This window comes from Thunnus albacares, chromosome 6 (genome assembly GCF_914725855.1).
Source record: "Thunnus albacares chromosome 6, fThuAlb1.1, whole genome shotgun sequence".
In the NCBI taxonomy this organism is placed as follows: domain Eukaryota; kingdom Metazoa; phylum Chordata; class Actinopteri; order Scombriformes; family Scombridae; genus Thunnus; species Thunnus albacares.
Window position 1 is genome coordinate 8,870,993 of NC_058111.1, and position 18,291 is coordinate 8,889,283.

The following is an 18,291-nucleotide window of genomic DNA, read 5'->3' on the forward strand; positions in this document are numbered from 1 at the left end:
GGGCTTTGGCTATGGTTCTCTTTGAGCACAGAAATCATCAGCACCTCCATCTCTGACACTGCTCCCATTCATGTGCTCAGCGGGGAGACGGACGAGTCCTTTGACTGCCACACACTGAATGTCATATGTTCATAGACACCCACACAAGCAGCGTCAGCACCTAGTGTAAATAGTGGGGAGGGTGAGGGAGGGAGGGGGGGGGGGGGGGGGGGGGGGATTCTGGGGCAAGGGAGGTCTAATTGAATCAAAGTCTAGGCACTTCACAGTCGGGTGCATGTGTACATTTGTTGTCCACTCCCTTCTGTGTGAAGCAAACATTGGAGGATTTTTCTTGTTTCAAATTAAAAAAATTTTAACCTTGGAAGTTTACAATTGAAATCAATACTGTGAAATTCACTGCATGTTGATAACATTGAAAGGAAGGAAATCTTGCTTGCAAAAGCTCTGACTGCTACTTACTGTTGCCCGCATTGCTTTTTCTCATTCAGGCGTTGCTATTCACGCAGTCACAGAGAAAAGGAAAAGATGCTCCAGGGTCTACCAGACCCTCCACCACTTCACCCAACCCTCCTGAGAGATCACATGACCTGCGATGCTAACACATCTGGCTAGGCTGGAGTCTTTACAAGCCTCCACTTCCACCAACTCCTGCACAAAATCCAGGAAGAAGCTGGCGAGACACAAGGAGTGCAGCAGAAGCTATGTAGGCGTGTGGGGCTTAGTCTCTTGCGCTGGATGTAGCCTTCACAGAAAGTGTGCCGTGAATCTCATGTTTGCTTAGCCTGGTTGAGCCTCATCTGCTCCATAGCGGCAGTCTCTGCAGCGGGCGGCTTGTTCACTCTTGCCTCTGGCTCCAGTGCAGCCTCCCTACCGTCAGTATCCACAGCAACCCCTTCAACAAATAAGCCACGGCGATGTCCGCGCCAAACCTTCAGAGAAAGGATTGAAACCTTATCAGCAGTGGCCACTTTCCGGAAAAAGGAGGCGGATGAACCCAAGACAACAGGACCAAAAAATGAGGAGGACTTGTGATGATGATGCCTCAGTTTTCTATTCAGTTTCCTTCTTGTCTCTGTCACTGACTGTGTGCCAGCTCAGTTAACGCCTGCTGTGCTCCTTAATATGGTTAATTTCAACAGCATTCCATCAGGGTGTGATCATAGCACAGCTGAGCCGGCAAAGGTATAAGGGTTCCATAGCGTGGGGAGTCCTTTGTTCTGCCTTTTTTCACAACAACAACAATGGCGTGAGAGAGCTGAACGACCCACGCAGCCTCTGAGGCTGACATATACGACTACGCTACAGTCCCTCTCCCTCCCTCCCCTCCCCTCCCCTCCCCTCCTTCCTTCCCTTCTCTCCCTCCCCCTCATACTCTCTCTGGCTCTCTCTCCCATTCACAGAGCGACATGCCATACACTCTCTCTTAATACTCCGATCAATGTGAGAAGAGATGAGGTGGTGGGAGTTCAATTGCGGAGCTCGAGCTCTGGCGACAATTGCAGCCTTGAGTTCTCTACAGTCTTCAAAGACACACAAAGCATCCCACTGACAGTCAAAACAGAGACGGCATTCGTACGGCAACACAATAAACAGAGCTCGCAAGTATTCATTGCTTCTGTAACATCTGTCCTTATTCATTCTAAAACGGATCATTTCTTAAAGCGACAGCGCTGATCACTTGATCAGCATGTGCCAAGTTAACAGATACTCTGCGTCACTGATACTGCTCGGTAAGCAGTACAATAAAAACCATCCACAAAATTAAATCCTACTGTTCATTTTATTCTGTGTAAAATGAAAAAAAAAAAAAAGATGGATTTAAGGAGTTAGATAAATAGAGCTGCTTGCAGGGTCCAAGTACAATAGGCTTATGAAGTAAGATGACTTCAGGGAATTATGAAGTAAAATTAATTCTATAAGAGGAAGAAGAAGAATGATAAGAAAACGAAAACACATTACACAGCACACTCATTAATAAAGGGATCCAATTTTGCATTGATCAAATAAGAAATATGTTATGGGCACCGTGCTTAGAATCTGTTAAAGAAATTTTCTTTCTACAGCTACAGCCTAGGAGTTACGGAACAAAGCACAAAGTGGATCAGGAAAGGTTTTTTTTCTATGCATCTAAAATATGCGTTACAATAAACCAAGCATGCACAGTCTTTTGTCTTTTTGGCAGGGAAAAACTTAAAGTAATAGAGCCTGACTGATTTTATGAGCCGATTTAAGCTTATTGTTGGTTAATCTAGTATTGATATTTATAATGACTGATAATTTACAAGAAATTACAGTAATTGTGTTGCTATTGCGTAGTTTGTCCACCAGAGGGCGCTGTGTTTGTAACACACTAATCCCTGTGAGTTCACCAAACACATCACCACTCGCTGATCACTGCAGAGCGTAACGGCGTCGGCATTCGTGCATCTGGTACATGTCATTCACGGTAAGGTGCTCATTTACGAGTCAAACATATGACTTGAATTATAATTGTTGAGTGGTGTAAAAGCTGTTGACAAACTTGGTTTTATGTTTATTTCTTAAGCAGTTAGTAAGACAGTTCTAGCGAGTAAATGAACGGCATTCCTGACATTTTCTCTCATCAATATAATGCTCACAAATGCTATAAAAACTCATACTTGCAGTTTATCTGCTGCTAAATCAGTTCTCTAGTTAGCCACAAAGCTAGCTAATGTCATGGCAGTAGAGAAAAGATAGCTTAGAAGTGGTAACATATAGTGTTATATTTATTCTGCCTGACGGCTGAAATGGGAACTATATCCGTGACTTGCATTTCAGTACGTGTTAGTATAATAACAGTCGCTGCATTGGAAACACGTTGTATTTCATGTCTCACCCCAACCAATGCAAATGCAATACTGATGTAATAGCATACATCTGAAGTGTGTATGCTGGTAGACCTCTATCATAAAAAAAAAAAAAAAAAAAGACATAAAAGGCAACATTTGCTTACAAAAGGCAAAAAGCACACAATTTCTGAATTAAAAATTAAAAATTGATTTAATTGGCCTCTGAAATAGTGCTATGACACTGCAAAGGTTAATTTTCACACAGATGACTAAACATTATAGTGTGCACTGGTTTCCTGGTCACATTCAAAGAAGGGAAAATCATTTTAACAGCACTGGATGGAAGAGACCATGCATTAAGAGAATGGGAACAATAGAAAATCACAGTGACTGCCACGGATTCATAGAACAGTATGTGTGAAAGTTAAACAATATATCTTGTTCCCACCATTGGAAAAATTTTGCGTCCATGCATGAGCCCTATGCAAATAGAGTGTAGATCAATTAGCACACACTGTCGCACAGGTGGCCAACCGCTGTGTTTTATTACCCAGGAGAATGGGCCTGCTCTGTGCGTTCATGGCTGTTAGCTCTGACGTTTTCTCTGCCGTTGGTGACTCAGAGTTCAGGTTTCTCACTATTTGTTCCTCTTAATTGTTTACTGTGCGTTTATGTGACATAGCAGCTGGGTGGACAGGAAACAGGAGCCAAATGACACAGGGAAAATCCTGCCAGTGTCGGAACTAGCCAGGAACTGACAATCTCCTAAGCATCTGATGGCATATGCTTATGTGTGCAAAGATAATTCGAGGCAATTTGATCCACCCTCCAGGATCCCCTGGAAATGTCGCATGACAGAATAGTAGGATAAAAACAAGAGAGGAGAAAGAAAAATCTTTCCAAGAGGTGCTCGTGCTGTAGCGGGTTCTTGTAAAAATCAGTTATGCTCATCTAAAGTCACAGAGGAAATAAACTGCATTTGTCAGAGGAACTGCCGACATTATCAAAGCACGTAGTCAAGAATATACATCAAAGTATAGTCTGAAACTTGAGCTGCATTTTCCACTAGCTTTCTGTGTACCATGTTAATTAGCTCCCATTCAACTGAGAATATGTCTATGAACTCATGAACAGTCACCAACCAATATTGACCTGAGGTGACTTCAGGCTTTGTATTAAATAAAAACTCATTTATGGTATATTATGTTTAAAAGAGGGGCCATATTATGATAAAATGATGTTATATCATGACATCTATACATTTCAGTTACATGCATGAATGAACAATGAATAAGGACGATAAAAACTCAAATTTATGACATAAAAGGCATCTGTTTGGCACGATGGACTTTCCCCGTTGTTTCCATTTCTTTCTAAAGAAGGCTTTCTGATCAGTCTTCATTTGCCTACTTTTAAAAAGAGATTTAATATAGAGTCAATTAAGGATTCATCTGGTCTTGCTCTGTTGCTGTTCCAGTATTGATCTGGGTGTGTGGTTAGGATCACTGTCCTGCTAAGAGTCAAATCATCATCTAAATAAATAATGGCACAGTGAGAATGATTTTACTCATGACTTTGCCTGCATTTGGTTCAGGTCTTTGTTCCTTCTAACCTACTAAAAAAACTGCACTGAAAAGCCCACTGAGAACTTAGTGTGACACTGCCACCACCATGCTTCACAATAGAGCTGGTGTTAGATGGGTGATAGCTTGTGGTAGTCCTGATACAGAGATCTCCACTCTAAGCTGAAGTGTTCTTTTTTTTTTTTTGTTAAATCAGACCACATTATTTTTTGGCTCATGTCCTCTAGAAGGTTCACATAATTTTCTGTAAACTCCAGGTATGCCGTCATGTGTTTTTTTTCTCCTCACGAGTACATTCCATGTGGCTTATCTTTCACATAGAGCAGATATGTGAAGTGTTGTACTGAGTGTAGTCTTCCCAGAGCAATCTCTCATAGCTAGGGCACTTTGTACTTTTGTCAGTCCTTGAGTTCTAGGTCAGCCCCCCCCCCCCGGCCAAGGTCCTTCTAGTCTGACCAGTCTGTTTGGTCAGTCAACCTTCTCTACTGAAGGTAGGTAGATTACATCTTCTCTAGCCAGCCCAAGATGTAATTGTGATTTCAAAACAAATAAATTATTACTATCACACAAAATGCCATTTTAAGTTAAAAAATCTGCTAATTTTCTGTTTTATTAATGTTTGAACTGGTTGATTAAGGTGTGACAGGAAGCTGTCAGGACAATCTTGATCAACTGTAGCGCTTACTTCTATGTCAATGGACCAATTCTAGATGTTTGAAATGAATGGTGATCGAGTGGTGCTCAGATCAATATATGTATTATTAAACAATATTATAACCATCAATGCCATATAAGGGTGGGGGAGAAAATCGATTCTTAGATGCATCGCGATTCTCTCTTGAAAGATTATGTCTCTTTCGTGCATTGTGGCTCATGTTTATGTTCCTTACGGCTGAACCAATTGGATGGTGAAACATAACGGACGTAAAACATGGTAAACTAAACCATTTTGGGAACACAACAAACATGGGAAACCATATTTCACATTTCCGCTCGGAGTTGGAAGAAAAACAGCAGGTTGTAGCTGCTGCAAACCAGAGAACAATCGAACAAATGATAACGAAGCTTCAACATTTATGCCCCTACTCAGAACCAGAGCTTTTGTGCTATGTTGCCCACTTTGGAGCCGAGACACAGCATCCCATCTTGACGTTTTTTTTTTTTTACTGACCCAGCGATACCAACACTCTACAACAACACCAAAACTGAAGTCAAGGAATCATTGAGGAAAGCGGGTAGGATAGCAGTTAACATGTGATATGATAGGACATCCACTGCCACAGAATCTTATGTCGCCGTAACTCCGCACTAAATTTACCGATGACTGGCGGCTAGTGTCTCATGTGCTCCAAACAAGAGCAATGTACAAGAGCCACACCAGTGCAAATGTGAACGTAGCAGAAGAATATCAGTTCACTACCAAAGATTTAGTTTTAGTGACTGATGACGACTCAACGTGGTCGTTGCTGCTCAACTGGGTGAATTCCTACGTGTGAGATGTTATGCCAACATACTAAATCTGGCCTCTCAGCGAGGACAGGCGCATAGGACGGTACTGGAGAGTCATCAGTGGTCTGGGAGATAAAGCAGGCCATCGACGGACACCTCAGCAAGAGGTACACCAGTGAGCGGGAGAGAAACATTCCTCATATAGCCTTTCCTCTTGACCCGCGTTTCAAGGGACTGCCTTTCCTTTCAGAGGAGGAGTGAGTGGAGACATATGGAAGAGTGATTGCTGAGGCTGCATCACTAGAGTTAATTCTGCCGTTTAAAACATGTAACATGTCACTCTGGGCTTAAGACATTTATTTAACTTATCCAATTGACACAATAGCAAATATTCCATAAAAAAATACAAGGATTTTGATACTGAATAGTTCAAATGTGGTTTGGATTTCAAATATTGAGATTGTGATTTAAAAATGTACGGCTTTTGTGTTTACCTATTCTCGTTGTGTTTACCTACAGCAGGTGGTGAAAGTACAAGAAGGGGAAAACCCAGAGAGCACAACACAGTGAAGGGAAGAGGACACCCGTCATCCCGAGATCACTGAGGAGGAGCAACGCCGAAGCCCTTCTGCTCCCAAAAAGAAGGGCTTCATCATCTGTTAGTCAATCTCCTGGGGCGGATCTTCACTGATGCTAGAGTTCAGCGGCCCGTGTCAGCCTATGCCGGTGGCTGAGGAGGAAGTGACCGAGTACTGTAGCGCTCCATCACTCACTCTCTTTCTGGAGGACCCTCTCAGCTGGTGGAGTAATAATGAGGTGATGTTTCCTCTGATTTCCGAGTTGGCCAAGAGATAGGCTACTTGTGTATTCCAGGCACCGACGTCTCTGCAGAGAGTCTTCTCTACTGCAGGGGATGTGGTTACTGCGCGGCGGAGCAGTATGTAGACCGGCTCCTGTTCTTACACAAGAACTTGCACATTCCAGCGTTCGCTAGCTGAGCACGTTTGCTATGTTGCACTTCCATGCATTGTCATGATTTCATTGTGACCTATTATTTATATTATTTCCATTATTTATCGTTTTACCACATGTTCCTTAAGCTTTATTTTTGTGCGAGAGCTGCTGATACAGAATTCTATATCGTTTTTTGTATGAAGGCTGTTTTTGATTTTGGTAAATGTCTTGTTTTGTTTTTTCTTCTGAGTGGTTCTATGCTCATCGCCCATAACAGGATGATTTTAGTTAAAGAGAAGTCTTTATTATTTATTTGTGAATAAGGGCAGCTTTTTATGTTATCAAGTGACTCAGAATATGCTCAAGTCCGTGTTAACACACGTGTAAACACTTTTTGTTTCTTTTCTTGTTGGTTCTTTGCAATGCTGAGTAATATGTTGGCACATCTCTTCCACTTCTTGTATTAATAAAAGATAATGGAGGTAAATTCACCTGTTTATTTTCTTTACGGATCATTACAAACACACTGTGTTTTAAAAGTAGCAAGTAGTCACACAGGGAGCAAAAAAAACAAATCACGTATAGAAATCAACATTTTTGACGCATCAAGACGCACAGATCATCATTTCATCATCACATCGTAGCCCTCTGAATCAGAATCTAATCGAATCGTGAGGTGCCTAGAGATTCTCAGCCCTAATGCCGTAATTGTGTTTGTTCTAAAAAAAACGGTTCAGTAAAATGGCATGGTTTGTCTCACTGGCTTAGAAGAAAAGTGTCCTTAACACTGCTGAGTCACGCACTGCCCACCTCCTCACAATAGTTGACTAACAGTGGGCTCGGTGCATCTCTACATATGATGCAGTGAATGACCAGGAGACAAGTAGAGTGGGTTGCGTTTTTTGTCACAACAACATCTCGAGTCCCTCTGGCAAGCTTTCGAGGGTCACATGTCCAAGGCCGTGGTCTCTTGTGTCCGGCTATAGCATACAAGGCTATAACACTAAAAGATGGCTGAGTCAGGAATGAGGTCTCACTATCCCGCAGTAACATTAGCCCACGCATGGCACGTAGCCACGAACAGGGCACACACACTCACGGCTGTGTGTTCCCTGTTTAATGTGTTTAGTTACTACTTAATGCCGTGCGTTCCCCTCACACACAACCGGTGGAAACGGTGGGTTCTTGATTTTTTTTTTTTTTTTTTTTTCCAATCTCAGCTCATGTCATAGCAGATTACCAGAAACTGCACGGCAAGAAGTCTGTACACAGAGAGTGATAATCCGAGAATATTTTGGAAAATAACTGCAAATGAACCATTTCTACTGATGACTTATCATTTTTTTCTCAAAGGTGTTTTCATCACTTCTCTTGTCAGGTTACAATAACAGACCTAAAACCCATCAAAAAAAGAGGAACATGGAAACAAGCACAAAGCACATGAAAACATTAAATGGCAGATCTAATGAAAAAAGCAATGCACAAAATGGTATAAGATATATATATATATATATCCATCAGGACAGAAAACAGCTAAGTACCTAAGCCATTAGCAAGGCTTAAACATTGACAGAAACAGACACAATCATCTGTTACCAATTTAGCTACCAACCAAACAACAAGAGCAGGAAAAACTTGCAGGGAGGGGGAGGAGGAGGAGGAGGGGGGGGCCCTAAATGGATGGAAGCAGTGAATCATGCTGGAGCCAAAGTCATCTCTAAAAAGGAATCATCTCAGGTAATGACCCCAAGACAACAGCTTCCTCTCTGACTCAGAATAATTGGTCCAACAGAGCGTTAATACCAAGCCGAGGCTGGGATAAAAGAAACCAAGAACAAAGAATGAGGTGTCCTTGCTGCTTCTCCCGAGTAAAAGGTCAGAAACGGAGGGGTCAGCCATCGCCGTGAATCCTCTTCACCGTCACCACGGTCCTGCCTCGCTCTGTCAGGGCCAGACCCCTCCAGTGGTTCGTGCTCCTCACTCTGCAGCTGTCATGATATTTACACACCTCCTCGGACGGCACAAACACATGAGCTGCATCTTTATTCGCGGTAACGTCCTAGAAACAATCCCTGAAAAGCTCTGCGTCGAATAATGCAAAACTGAAGTCAACCCAGGTGATGGAGAGACACCGATGCCGCAAAATAAAAATCACACAATATCTCCTTTTGGAATATGTGCTTTTCATAAGGTACTAAAAAACTCCCTCGATGGGAGAAAGCACTGTGTTGAGTGCCGGTTTCCAATGAGAAAACTAACTCAGCTGAAAGGTTACTGCAATGAAAAGGTTGCTACAATCAAAAATCACAGACGCTGTGAGAGAGAGAGGGGTGCAAAGAGGAGCCAGATTGATTTTAAAGTCTAAGATTTAGCTACATCAATTCAAAGATCTGATCTTTATCCCGGGAGAAAGTCATCAAAATTGATAGAGATGTCAAAAACCCAGTTAGGACAAATTTACAACTAACTAGTCTGAGCCTCTAGTAATGTTTTGCTTGTGTGTGTGACCCACGACTCTTCTGTTCAGTCCTTCAGTCACACGCCTTTTCAAAGTCATTCACTTCCTAAAAAAAATAAATCCTTTTTTTTTTTGCAGATGAAAATGACAGGCTGCACAATAAACAACACGGCAGCCAGCAGGAAGCTCGGAAGTGTAATTCAGATGCTGCAAAAAAAAAAAAAAAAAAAACAATGACGCAAATCTAGACAAAACAATAACATGCAAAACATGAAACAATCATAAAATACTAAAATATATCACAAACTAGCATTAGAAACCGCATTTGCACAGCACACACACACACACACACACACACACACACAACTCCTCGAGGACAAAAGGTAATAACTGAAGTAATAAGCCGTTTTATTTGCAAGGACATGCAACCGTACAGCATTGTTGAAAATGATGGATGCAGATGGATGATACTGACCCTGAAACCACAGTACACAATATCAAGTTCTGGCAGCGTTTCGGTGACAAATACATCCATAGGAGCAGCCCAAAAGGTTGCCCTGTGTGTCTCTGCCCATTGTTTACTATTGTTGGTGTGACAACAGACGTATTTCCTTTTGGCACACAAGGTTCTTAATACTTGATGTTTTGTTGTTTTTTTTTTAGCTACCATCAAAGAATTAATTTAATGTACAATTAAAAATATAAAATCATTTAAAATCTCAGCTCAATAGAACATTTAATCTCATTTAAATCAATCAGATTGTAATTGTAAAGCAGGTATCTAGGTATTGACATGTCTAAGAGGGATACACAAAGCATAATGCAAAAAAAAAAAAAAAAACAACCAAAGTCTGTGTTGGAAAAGCACAGTAACTGCTCTGTGTTATCAGATACTTGTTATTCCACCTCATGAGAACACATTTCAGTACATTTCAGTGATAATGAACATGCAGTGACTAAAATTGGTCTGAACAGGAGGGCGGTAATGCCGTAAGCCAGGAAGGAACAGCTGCATTTTATTCCGCTGGCTCACATAAACCACTGTAAACACTGACATGGGATGTGTACAGGTAATCAGGTAACCTTTGTGGGAGTCGGTAAGGCGACTGAATTCCATGAGAACAACACTCGCGCGGCCCAAAACAACCAGCAAAATTTGATCCCTATGTGAACAAAGCCTTATTCAGGAGAGGGTTTTTCCACTGTGGAAAATGACAAGATGGCTGGGGAAAGGCATGTTTATAGGGCAGTGCTAATATTAGCAAGTCTTATCTGGACAAACTGCATAAGACTGAGGAAATGACGGAAAAGATATCACTGTGGGTTCCATGCCGTCCCCCAGGAAGTCACGGAAACTAAGCAAATCGAACTGATGACCATCAAAATGACAGGGAAATCACCCAGGCTTGTCATGGCCACTCAATCTCACTCTGTAATTGACAAGAGATGATGGGGGATATCGCCCTATATCCTGTACCCATAAAGGCCGCTATCAAGACCGAGAGAGAGATGTGGTTCATAAGTAGCACACAGCTGTTGCCTATGAAATGTAGTCATGAACTGCTGAGGTGAGGAGAGCTGACCCGTTTGGGTTGTTTCAATACTTTTCTGAGTAAGATCTGCGTTTTGTCACCAAACGCGTGAGGTTTCACAAGAAGTAGATACTTCAATACTGCAATTATGACACTGTATCAGCTGTTTTTATAGCGACACAATAGGGTGAAAGAATCCTTGAAAGTATATTTGGGTTTCAGATATCATAATCTTGATGATTCCACTACTGCGGTAAGTTAAGGGAAGAGATAAATATAAAATAATCAATGTAAAATGAAACCGATTCATACAGTCATGTCTCAATTCACTACACAATTCTACAAGCCGAGGCTTCGGACACATTTTGGATTTATTAATGATTGGTAAAATCAATCCTGGCTCGAGCTGTTCTTGACTACTTATCAGGTCTAATAGCACATTAATGTTTCCCTGCTATGCTGGTCAAACCGTACGCTATGTCATTGCCTTTAGTTATTACTTCTTCAGTAAGTGCTAGAAATGTGCCCGCTAAAAATGTCTCATTTTCACTCGTTACGTCCCTGAATGTACAATTTTAAGGCGCCGATATCCCAGGCTCTGCAGTGCAGTCTACTGTTGTGCATATAATGAACAGATATTCCTGACTTTTCTCAGGCCAGAAGAAAACCTGATATTTCAGCAAAATTGCAGACAAACAGACAACATGTGGTATTACGCCTTTGTTTTTTTTACATTGCAAATTTAGCTACAGTCTAACAGTCAATAGTTCAACGACTGAGCAGTCACAGCTAAAAACAGACGAAATAAGCCAGAGGCACCGTTTCTAACAACTCCCCGCAACTGTAATTACAAGGCACGTTGCTGAAAGGAGAATTCTGACACAACAGACTCGATGCAGAGAATGTGACTAATAGCAGAGAGCCAGGAGGGCAGAGGGATGTGAGCGGTACCTGCTGGGGGCCCTCCCCGTTGACCATGGCTGGGGGTGGCGGCGAGGCCAGGATTGGGAGTTCAGGGCTGAGAAGCTGGCCGGACTCCAGAGGTGGGGTGTGGTCTGCCATGTCTCCCTCATTCACACCACTGAAGAGGTACTCCTGCAACAAACACAGTAATCAATGCAAAAGTATACCACAAAAGGTCTGTGGGCTCATTGTCTTTAGTCTTCCAGCCTTTCATTAGACATGTGCTAAGAACTACATTTACCCAGAAAGCATCCGGTTTTCTCTTTCCGCTCTAGTGTTCATTATAAGCGTATTATCACCTAACGCTGTATTTGTAAAATCCCGGGATGTGACTGCTTTCAATGGAAGACTGCTGAACACGCTTCCAATACAGGCTGAAGACAGCAGGTTGCCTTTGAGCTGGACTAAAGTTATTGTAAAAAATTAAAAAGGTACAGTAGGGACATTCACAAAAGTTACCCTATATGCTAGCTGTCAAATTAATTACATTGTTAATGCCAGTAAGAAACATCATCTGTAACAGATCACCTCATAGGAAGAACAGCACTATAATTACTTTAGTAAACATACACAAAAAGAATAAAATATTTAACAGCGAGCCAGTTAACGGTTACTTTGAATTTGCATTAGCAAAGCATTGGCTCAAGATAGCTAGTAAAGTGGCTGGCTTGATTAGCCCCAAGCTGAACAGAGAAAAACTAAAAAGTCTACAAATTAACAAATCAACAATCACAAAACAGCTGTAATGACGGAGTACGTACAGTACAGATGATGCTTTAATAATTGAATTTGTGGAGTAGGTGAAAAACATGTCTGTTAATATTTGCACAGATCCGACAAAAAGTGGATGTAACGATGTCAGTTAAGCTGCAACTGCTGTAAACTGTGTCAAGGTGTTCAACTGTAACCAACTGAAACCTACTGCTGGTGCTGGCTACAGTGTTTTAAAATTATTTTATTCTTCTCATTATTTTGTATCACAGCAAAATAAAAATCTGGGAATTCTCATTGTTTCTGGCTATAAGATCTCAGCAAGTTATGAATATGAACACGGGACAGGTCAAAGGATGGCTAGATGAAGGGATGGATGTGGATATTTGTATTGATCATTAGGAATTGATAGGTTTGTTCTGATTCCAAAACAATATCTCTATAATTTATATCAGATGTTACAAGCATTTATTTGTGTATATCAAAAACAATAATACAAGCATCATTTAAAATACTGACTTCAAAAGGAGGTTACAACCATTATAAAAGGACCATCTGTTATTCATCAATGTATTTTTTTTTCTATTTTATGATGACATCATGGTCTGTATTTGTCTAAATGAACAACTGTTTCCAGTAAGGACACAAGTGAAAAGCTAAATGCAAATAATTGGAATTTGACGTACATCATATGTCATTTCCAAACACAATGATTGTTTTCCACTGCCGGGTCATGAGCTCACATCACACAGGCACTTCTCTACTTTAAAAATTTGCACCTGACCACACACCTCCACACCTTTTCATGCACTGGAAGCCCCAAGTGGCGGGGTGTGTTCTCACACAGGAAATAAAGATTTGAGTGATCATTATACATTTCCAAATATGATGCGTTTTACTAATTAATTTCCAAACACGTCGATTTTTTTTTTTTTTTCCGTTGCCAGTCATGCATTCAAAATTCCACATTTCAATATAAAAGTAGCAGACTATATTTAGGGACGGCATGTGGATTTTCTGTGATGCAGGTTACTCTAGGCATGACTCCAAAAACAAGGATTCAAAAAGGCTATATAACAAGAGTAGCATACTAAATTTAGTTTGGTTTTCATGAGCAACGTGATCCAAATACTGGAGGTTTAAAACTATTAAGTCGATAAACTCAAATTATGTATATGATATGAATCAAAGTTTAACTGGGAGGAATATGATTCCTGGAATTGATGTGACATGATCGGGTAGATAATTTTACTAGAGAGGACGTATCACTTTGTTGGAAGTGCAGCAACACTCAGTCTGCTCGCGGTGGTGTTATAGAGTCTTTTCACTGACAAATGATCTTTGGCCGAGTACAGACAACACCTCCAGAGCACACAAACACGACAACAGCCAAGTTTAATTTTGGCCCGTCATCAAGTTACTCACGGAATGATTATCGTTATTTCGTTCTAATATGACCTGCTGACTGCAGACGTTCGTAATTTTAACCTGCAAAAGTGACGGTAAGTGCTGGCTGAAAATGGGAAGTTTGTACCTGAATGTTTTGTACACTGCTCTTTTCGCTAATAAGATAGCTTCGAATTAGGCAGATCTGTTTATTTTCCCCAATCAGGGTGTCACACACCCATACCAGTGTGACAAAACAATTTTTCAATACTCTAGTTTTCACATGCAGCAAAATGCTGACACTGGAGAGCCTGTCCGAGAGCAGCTTTGCAACACTGACAGGCAGAGGTGGACACAAGATAGAAGAATACAGAAAAGGATCTGCATTTGTTTGTAGTCTTTATTGTAGTCAAAACCAATACATAAAGTATGAACAGATCTGCCCCGATACTCTGGACGTCTTAATACACAAAGTACACCTTCGGTTGAGAAGAAAGAAAACATGAATTGCTGTGTAAGAGAAAATGTTAACCCCTTCAGCTGAAACAGAGCCACAGTGCCTGCCACATAACTACTACTCTGAAGAACAGACTCAAGCAAGTACTGTCCAATGTGTTCTTCACAGAAAAAACACACACTGATATCCGAAAGTTAACCATGAAGGGGTTTATAAGTTCAAGCGATCAATAAACGCACATCAACCAAGAGAGATTATACACAAGCTTGTGTAAAGTAAAGCAGTGTATCCAGGGAAGATACAGTTCCTTTCAAAACACTGCTATAAAATAAGACAAAAAAGGTCAACAGGGCCACACTGAGCAAGACTGACCACTTGTGACTACAGAGGTTACACAACTAACACAAATTCTGCAACAAAACAACAGAAAACCATGAGAGAAATGTAACATGTGTCCTTGAACCTAATTACAATCTAGCGCATGCGCCCCTAAACCTCACAGTGATCTGGCTTATCTGTTTGCTCTAGCCCCTCCCCTCCTTAAGCTTAAACAACAAAGTCAGTTTACAGTGTGATGGTCAATGAACTGGATTTGCGGGAATTATTGCTACATTGGAGGACCCACATTAGATTAGCCTACTGCTACTCGTGTTACTTGATGGCAGGCTCCTTCTGTGGTCACTAGGCCTGCGAGCACTTGGCATTTTACTCTTACAACATTACACAATATCAATTTACAATTACTTGCCAAGAACACACCTGACCACCCATCTCCCCACATTTTCACACACTCGATGAAGCCCCAAGTGGCAGTGTATGTTCTCACACAGGAAATGGAGATTTGAGTGATCGTTATTCATATCCAAATACGGCATCATTTCATTAGAGTGACTTTGAGATTATAATATTACAGCTATTGAGTACTTGGAGTTACCTGTAGTGGTACTTTTCCCTATAGGATGTAGCAAAAAAGAAGTTGCTGATAAATATTCATCTTATTAAATATCTCTGAAGAACTGGAGCTGACTCTGAAAAAAACAAGTCTGGGCTTAAACACCTGTTTTGGTTACATTACACCAAAACCTAAGTACAGCCTATTTTCTGTTGAAACATGAGAAACATAACCTCTATACCGAAATTGTGGTAACATCTGTTGTTGCCCTTATTGTACATCACATTTGACTGTAGCTGTGAGAGCAGTAGTTAAGGACACAGCAGCTGTTTTTCAGTTACAGTTTTGGTGCAATATGGAAAACACCACCGTTGGATAGAAAAAGAGTCTATTCTATCAGACTACATTACTGTAATTTATTCCTAATTGTTAAGTATTAGACACAGGCATAGACAAAACCATGATAGGGATGAAGCCTTCAAATGTATAACGTTTTTAAATGTTTGGTTTCTAATGATAAATATCCTGGATTTAACTTAGCATAAGCTCCAACACTTTAACGTGGCAGTTTCGCTATGACACCTGGAGAAATGTTTTTCCTGTGCCAGCCTGCCCTACACGGTGTAACAGCTGGCTATCCATTCAGTGCATTTATCTGACTTAACCTTAACGTTGCCCACTTAGCTAACTGGAAATCCTATTTCTTCATTCCTTACCTTATTGTAATCAGGTCTTATCAACTACAGACATGAAATCAGTTACATTTAACGTGTCACAATATTCATTGTGAATTAATATGCAATGTTCAGGGGTAATGTCCCTAAATCATTTGCCATAGCTGAGTAACTAGCTAGTTTTAGTTTGCTACCTTACAGCCAAGACAATTGTTTACTCTAGCTACAGGTGTGTGTGTGCTTGGCGTTATGTCATAATGTTAGCATTTCGTTATCTAACTATTGTAGCATAACGTTGTAGCAGCGAGTTAACAAACGACCATCTTATTAGAATTTATTTCGAGTTCCCTTATTAAAACACAAGGTTAGCAGCGTAAATTAATACACCTAAAAATGTCAGCAACACCAGTGAGTTATGACCAGCTAATGTTACTCACTCAGTCAGTCGGCAGCAGCAGCAGCAGTGTTGGCTGACACGCCGATGCACAGTGATGATTCCTCTGCAGCTCTTCCCGAAATGTTTAGCGATAACGTCAGCGAAGCTCCGATGACCAGCTACTTTGTGCACCACCTGAGAATGATGACTTGCTGCTAGCTACCTTGATGAACACAAGACAAGGCAAAATGTGACATGCTAACGCTAGCTTCCTAATGCTACCTAGCTAATAGTTAGCAAGATGAAGATATGCTTTTCTCGTAATACGAACGGCAACCGTTCGCAATTACTAGATCTCAAATAGGTCGAAGTGACTGGTGAGCGACAGTGACGCTGCTAAGTATCGATAACGTTAGCCTAATTGCCAATTTTATCGAGATAACTTTCCATCCAACCCTGCTCCTTGCATAAAAGGCAGGAATTTAGCCATCGCTTAAAGGCTCTCTGCGCATGCGTATTACAGCAAATCATGACGAATCCCAAATTTATAGATAGATAAGTTAAACATTTATGATGTTGTCAGGCAAGTTTAACAGTGTAAACAGTATCACTGACGTGTTTAATATCCAGTACAGTTGACATAAACTTCATCTGTCTATATTTTCATTACTTTAAGGCGGACCTTAAGGTTGACGTGTCTATGATCGGTTCGTCCAAGACTTGAAATTTTTCTGTATGTGGTGAAACGACAGAAACCACCTTTGTTATACGTAAATGTGTACCAATAAGAGATAAATATATATATATACATATATATGTATATATATACACACATTTAAAAAATGCCTTCAACTTTGCATTGTTGAATTAATATTCTCAAATTCCACTCAGAGTCCTGTCATAAATCCATGACAAACATTATAAGTAGGTCTATAGCCTATTCTAAATGACCACACACATCTGTACCTGTAGCCTATGTATGTATAAATATGTATAGGTCATACGAGTTTAATATATGCACTGTACTGCATATACTGCATTAACCATTGACTTGCTCTGCTAATGTACAGTATATGACTAGGCACTATCATTGTAGTGTACAGTATATTCAGCACATATTAGAGTCTTCTAAGATCAAATCACAGCTTTTATTATATTTATAATTTCATATTTTTTGCTTATTTAGGTTTTTCTTTAATTGTATTTTGTTTCTTACCTGCATCATTTGTTGTGTGTTTTTTTGTCATTTGTATGCTGTAGCATTGCAATTTCCCTTTGTGATTAATAAAGTACTCTGTCTATCTTTCTTACAAGACAATGTAATGTATTTCATGTATGAGATTATATGGTAAATGGTGAAAGTCTGATCACACTTTCTAGTTAATTTCTATGGCTCTAGCTCCTGATTATTACAATGTCTCAAGAATTTGATACTAAGGTTTTACAGTTAACATCACTGAGACAATCCATTAATCACTATCTACTACCAGTATGTAATCTATAGCATTTATTTGTCATGTGAAGCCCTTTACATCTCATGATATGCTGCAGTGCCAAACTCTAACTTAGACATTTTAACTGACATTTTACTGACATTTTAACAGAACCACCACAACACATGCTTGTTACTTTTCTTAAGAAACAAACATGCACACAAGTACTTGTAATAGGTCTTTAATCTATAGAGTTTCTATAAAACTACTGTATAATTTTATATCAAGACACTCATTATTTACAGCTACACATGAAAATATTCAAAATAGTACTTTACAGTTTATTTTCTAAGGCACAAAATATACTTCCCGAAACATGATTTTATATTCAAGCAAAATGTGAATATTATAACTCATAAGACTAGGCTATCCATGGCTCCACCTGCTGGATCTTATAAAGAAGTACATATTGTGCTGTGAACTTCTGCCATAGCAGTCAATCAAATTTGAAAGTGAGAAGGACTCTCCTAAAGATCCTTTGAGATTGATGACAGTAGGTTTCTGCATGTGTCATATTCTCCCATATAGCATTTGTTTATACTGTTTTATTTGC

General features: G+C 40.3%; 1 protein-coding gene across 3 annotated transcripts in view; it reads right to left on the minus strand.

The window, feature by feature from the left end:
• fndc3a (fibronectin type III domain containing 3A) overlaps positions 1-16,984 on the minus strand; it is a 53,354-nt gene extending 36,370 nt beyond the window's left edge. The window contains exons 1-2 of one of the 3 annotated variants that reach the window (XM_044355010.1): positions 16,307-16,982; positions 11,738-11,881 (exon numbers count right to left, since the gene is read on the minus strand). In XM_044355010.1, coding sequence (XP_044210945.1) covers positions 11,738-11,848 — 111 coding nt within the window. In that variant the 5' untranslated portion in view covers positions 11,849-11,881; positions 16,307-16,982. Of the gene's footprint in view, positions 1-459; positions 1,271-11,737; positions 11,882-16,306 lie in introns of those variants that run through there. The other 2 variants (XM_044355013.1, XM_044355011.1) reach the window with 2 other exon arrangements.
• Positions 16,985-18,291: the final 1,307 nt, after the last annotated feature.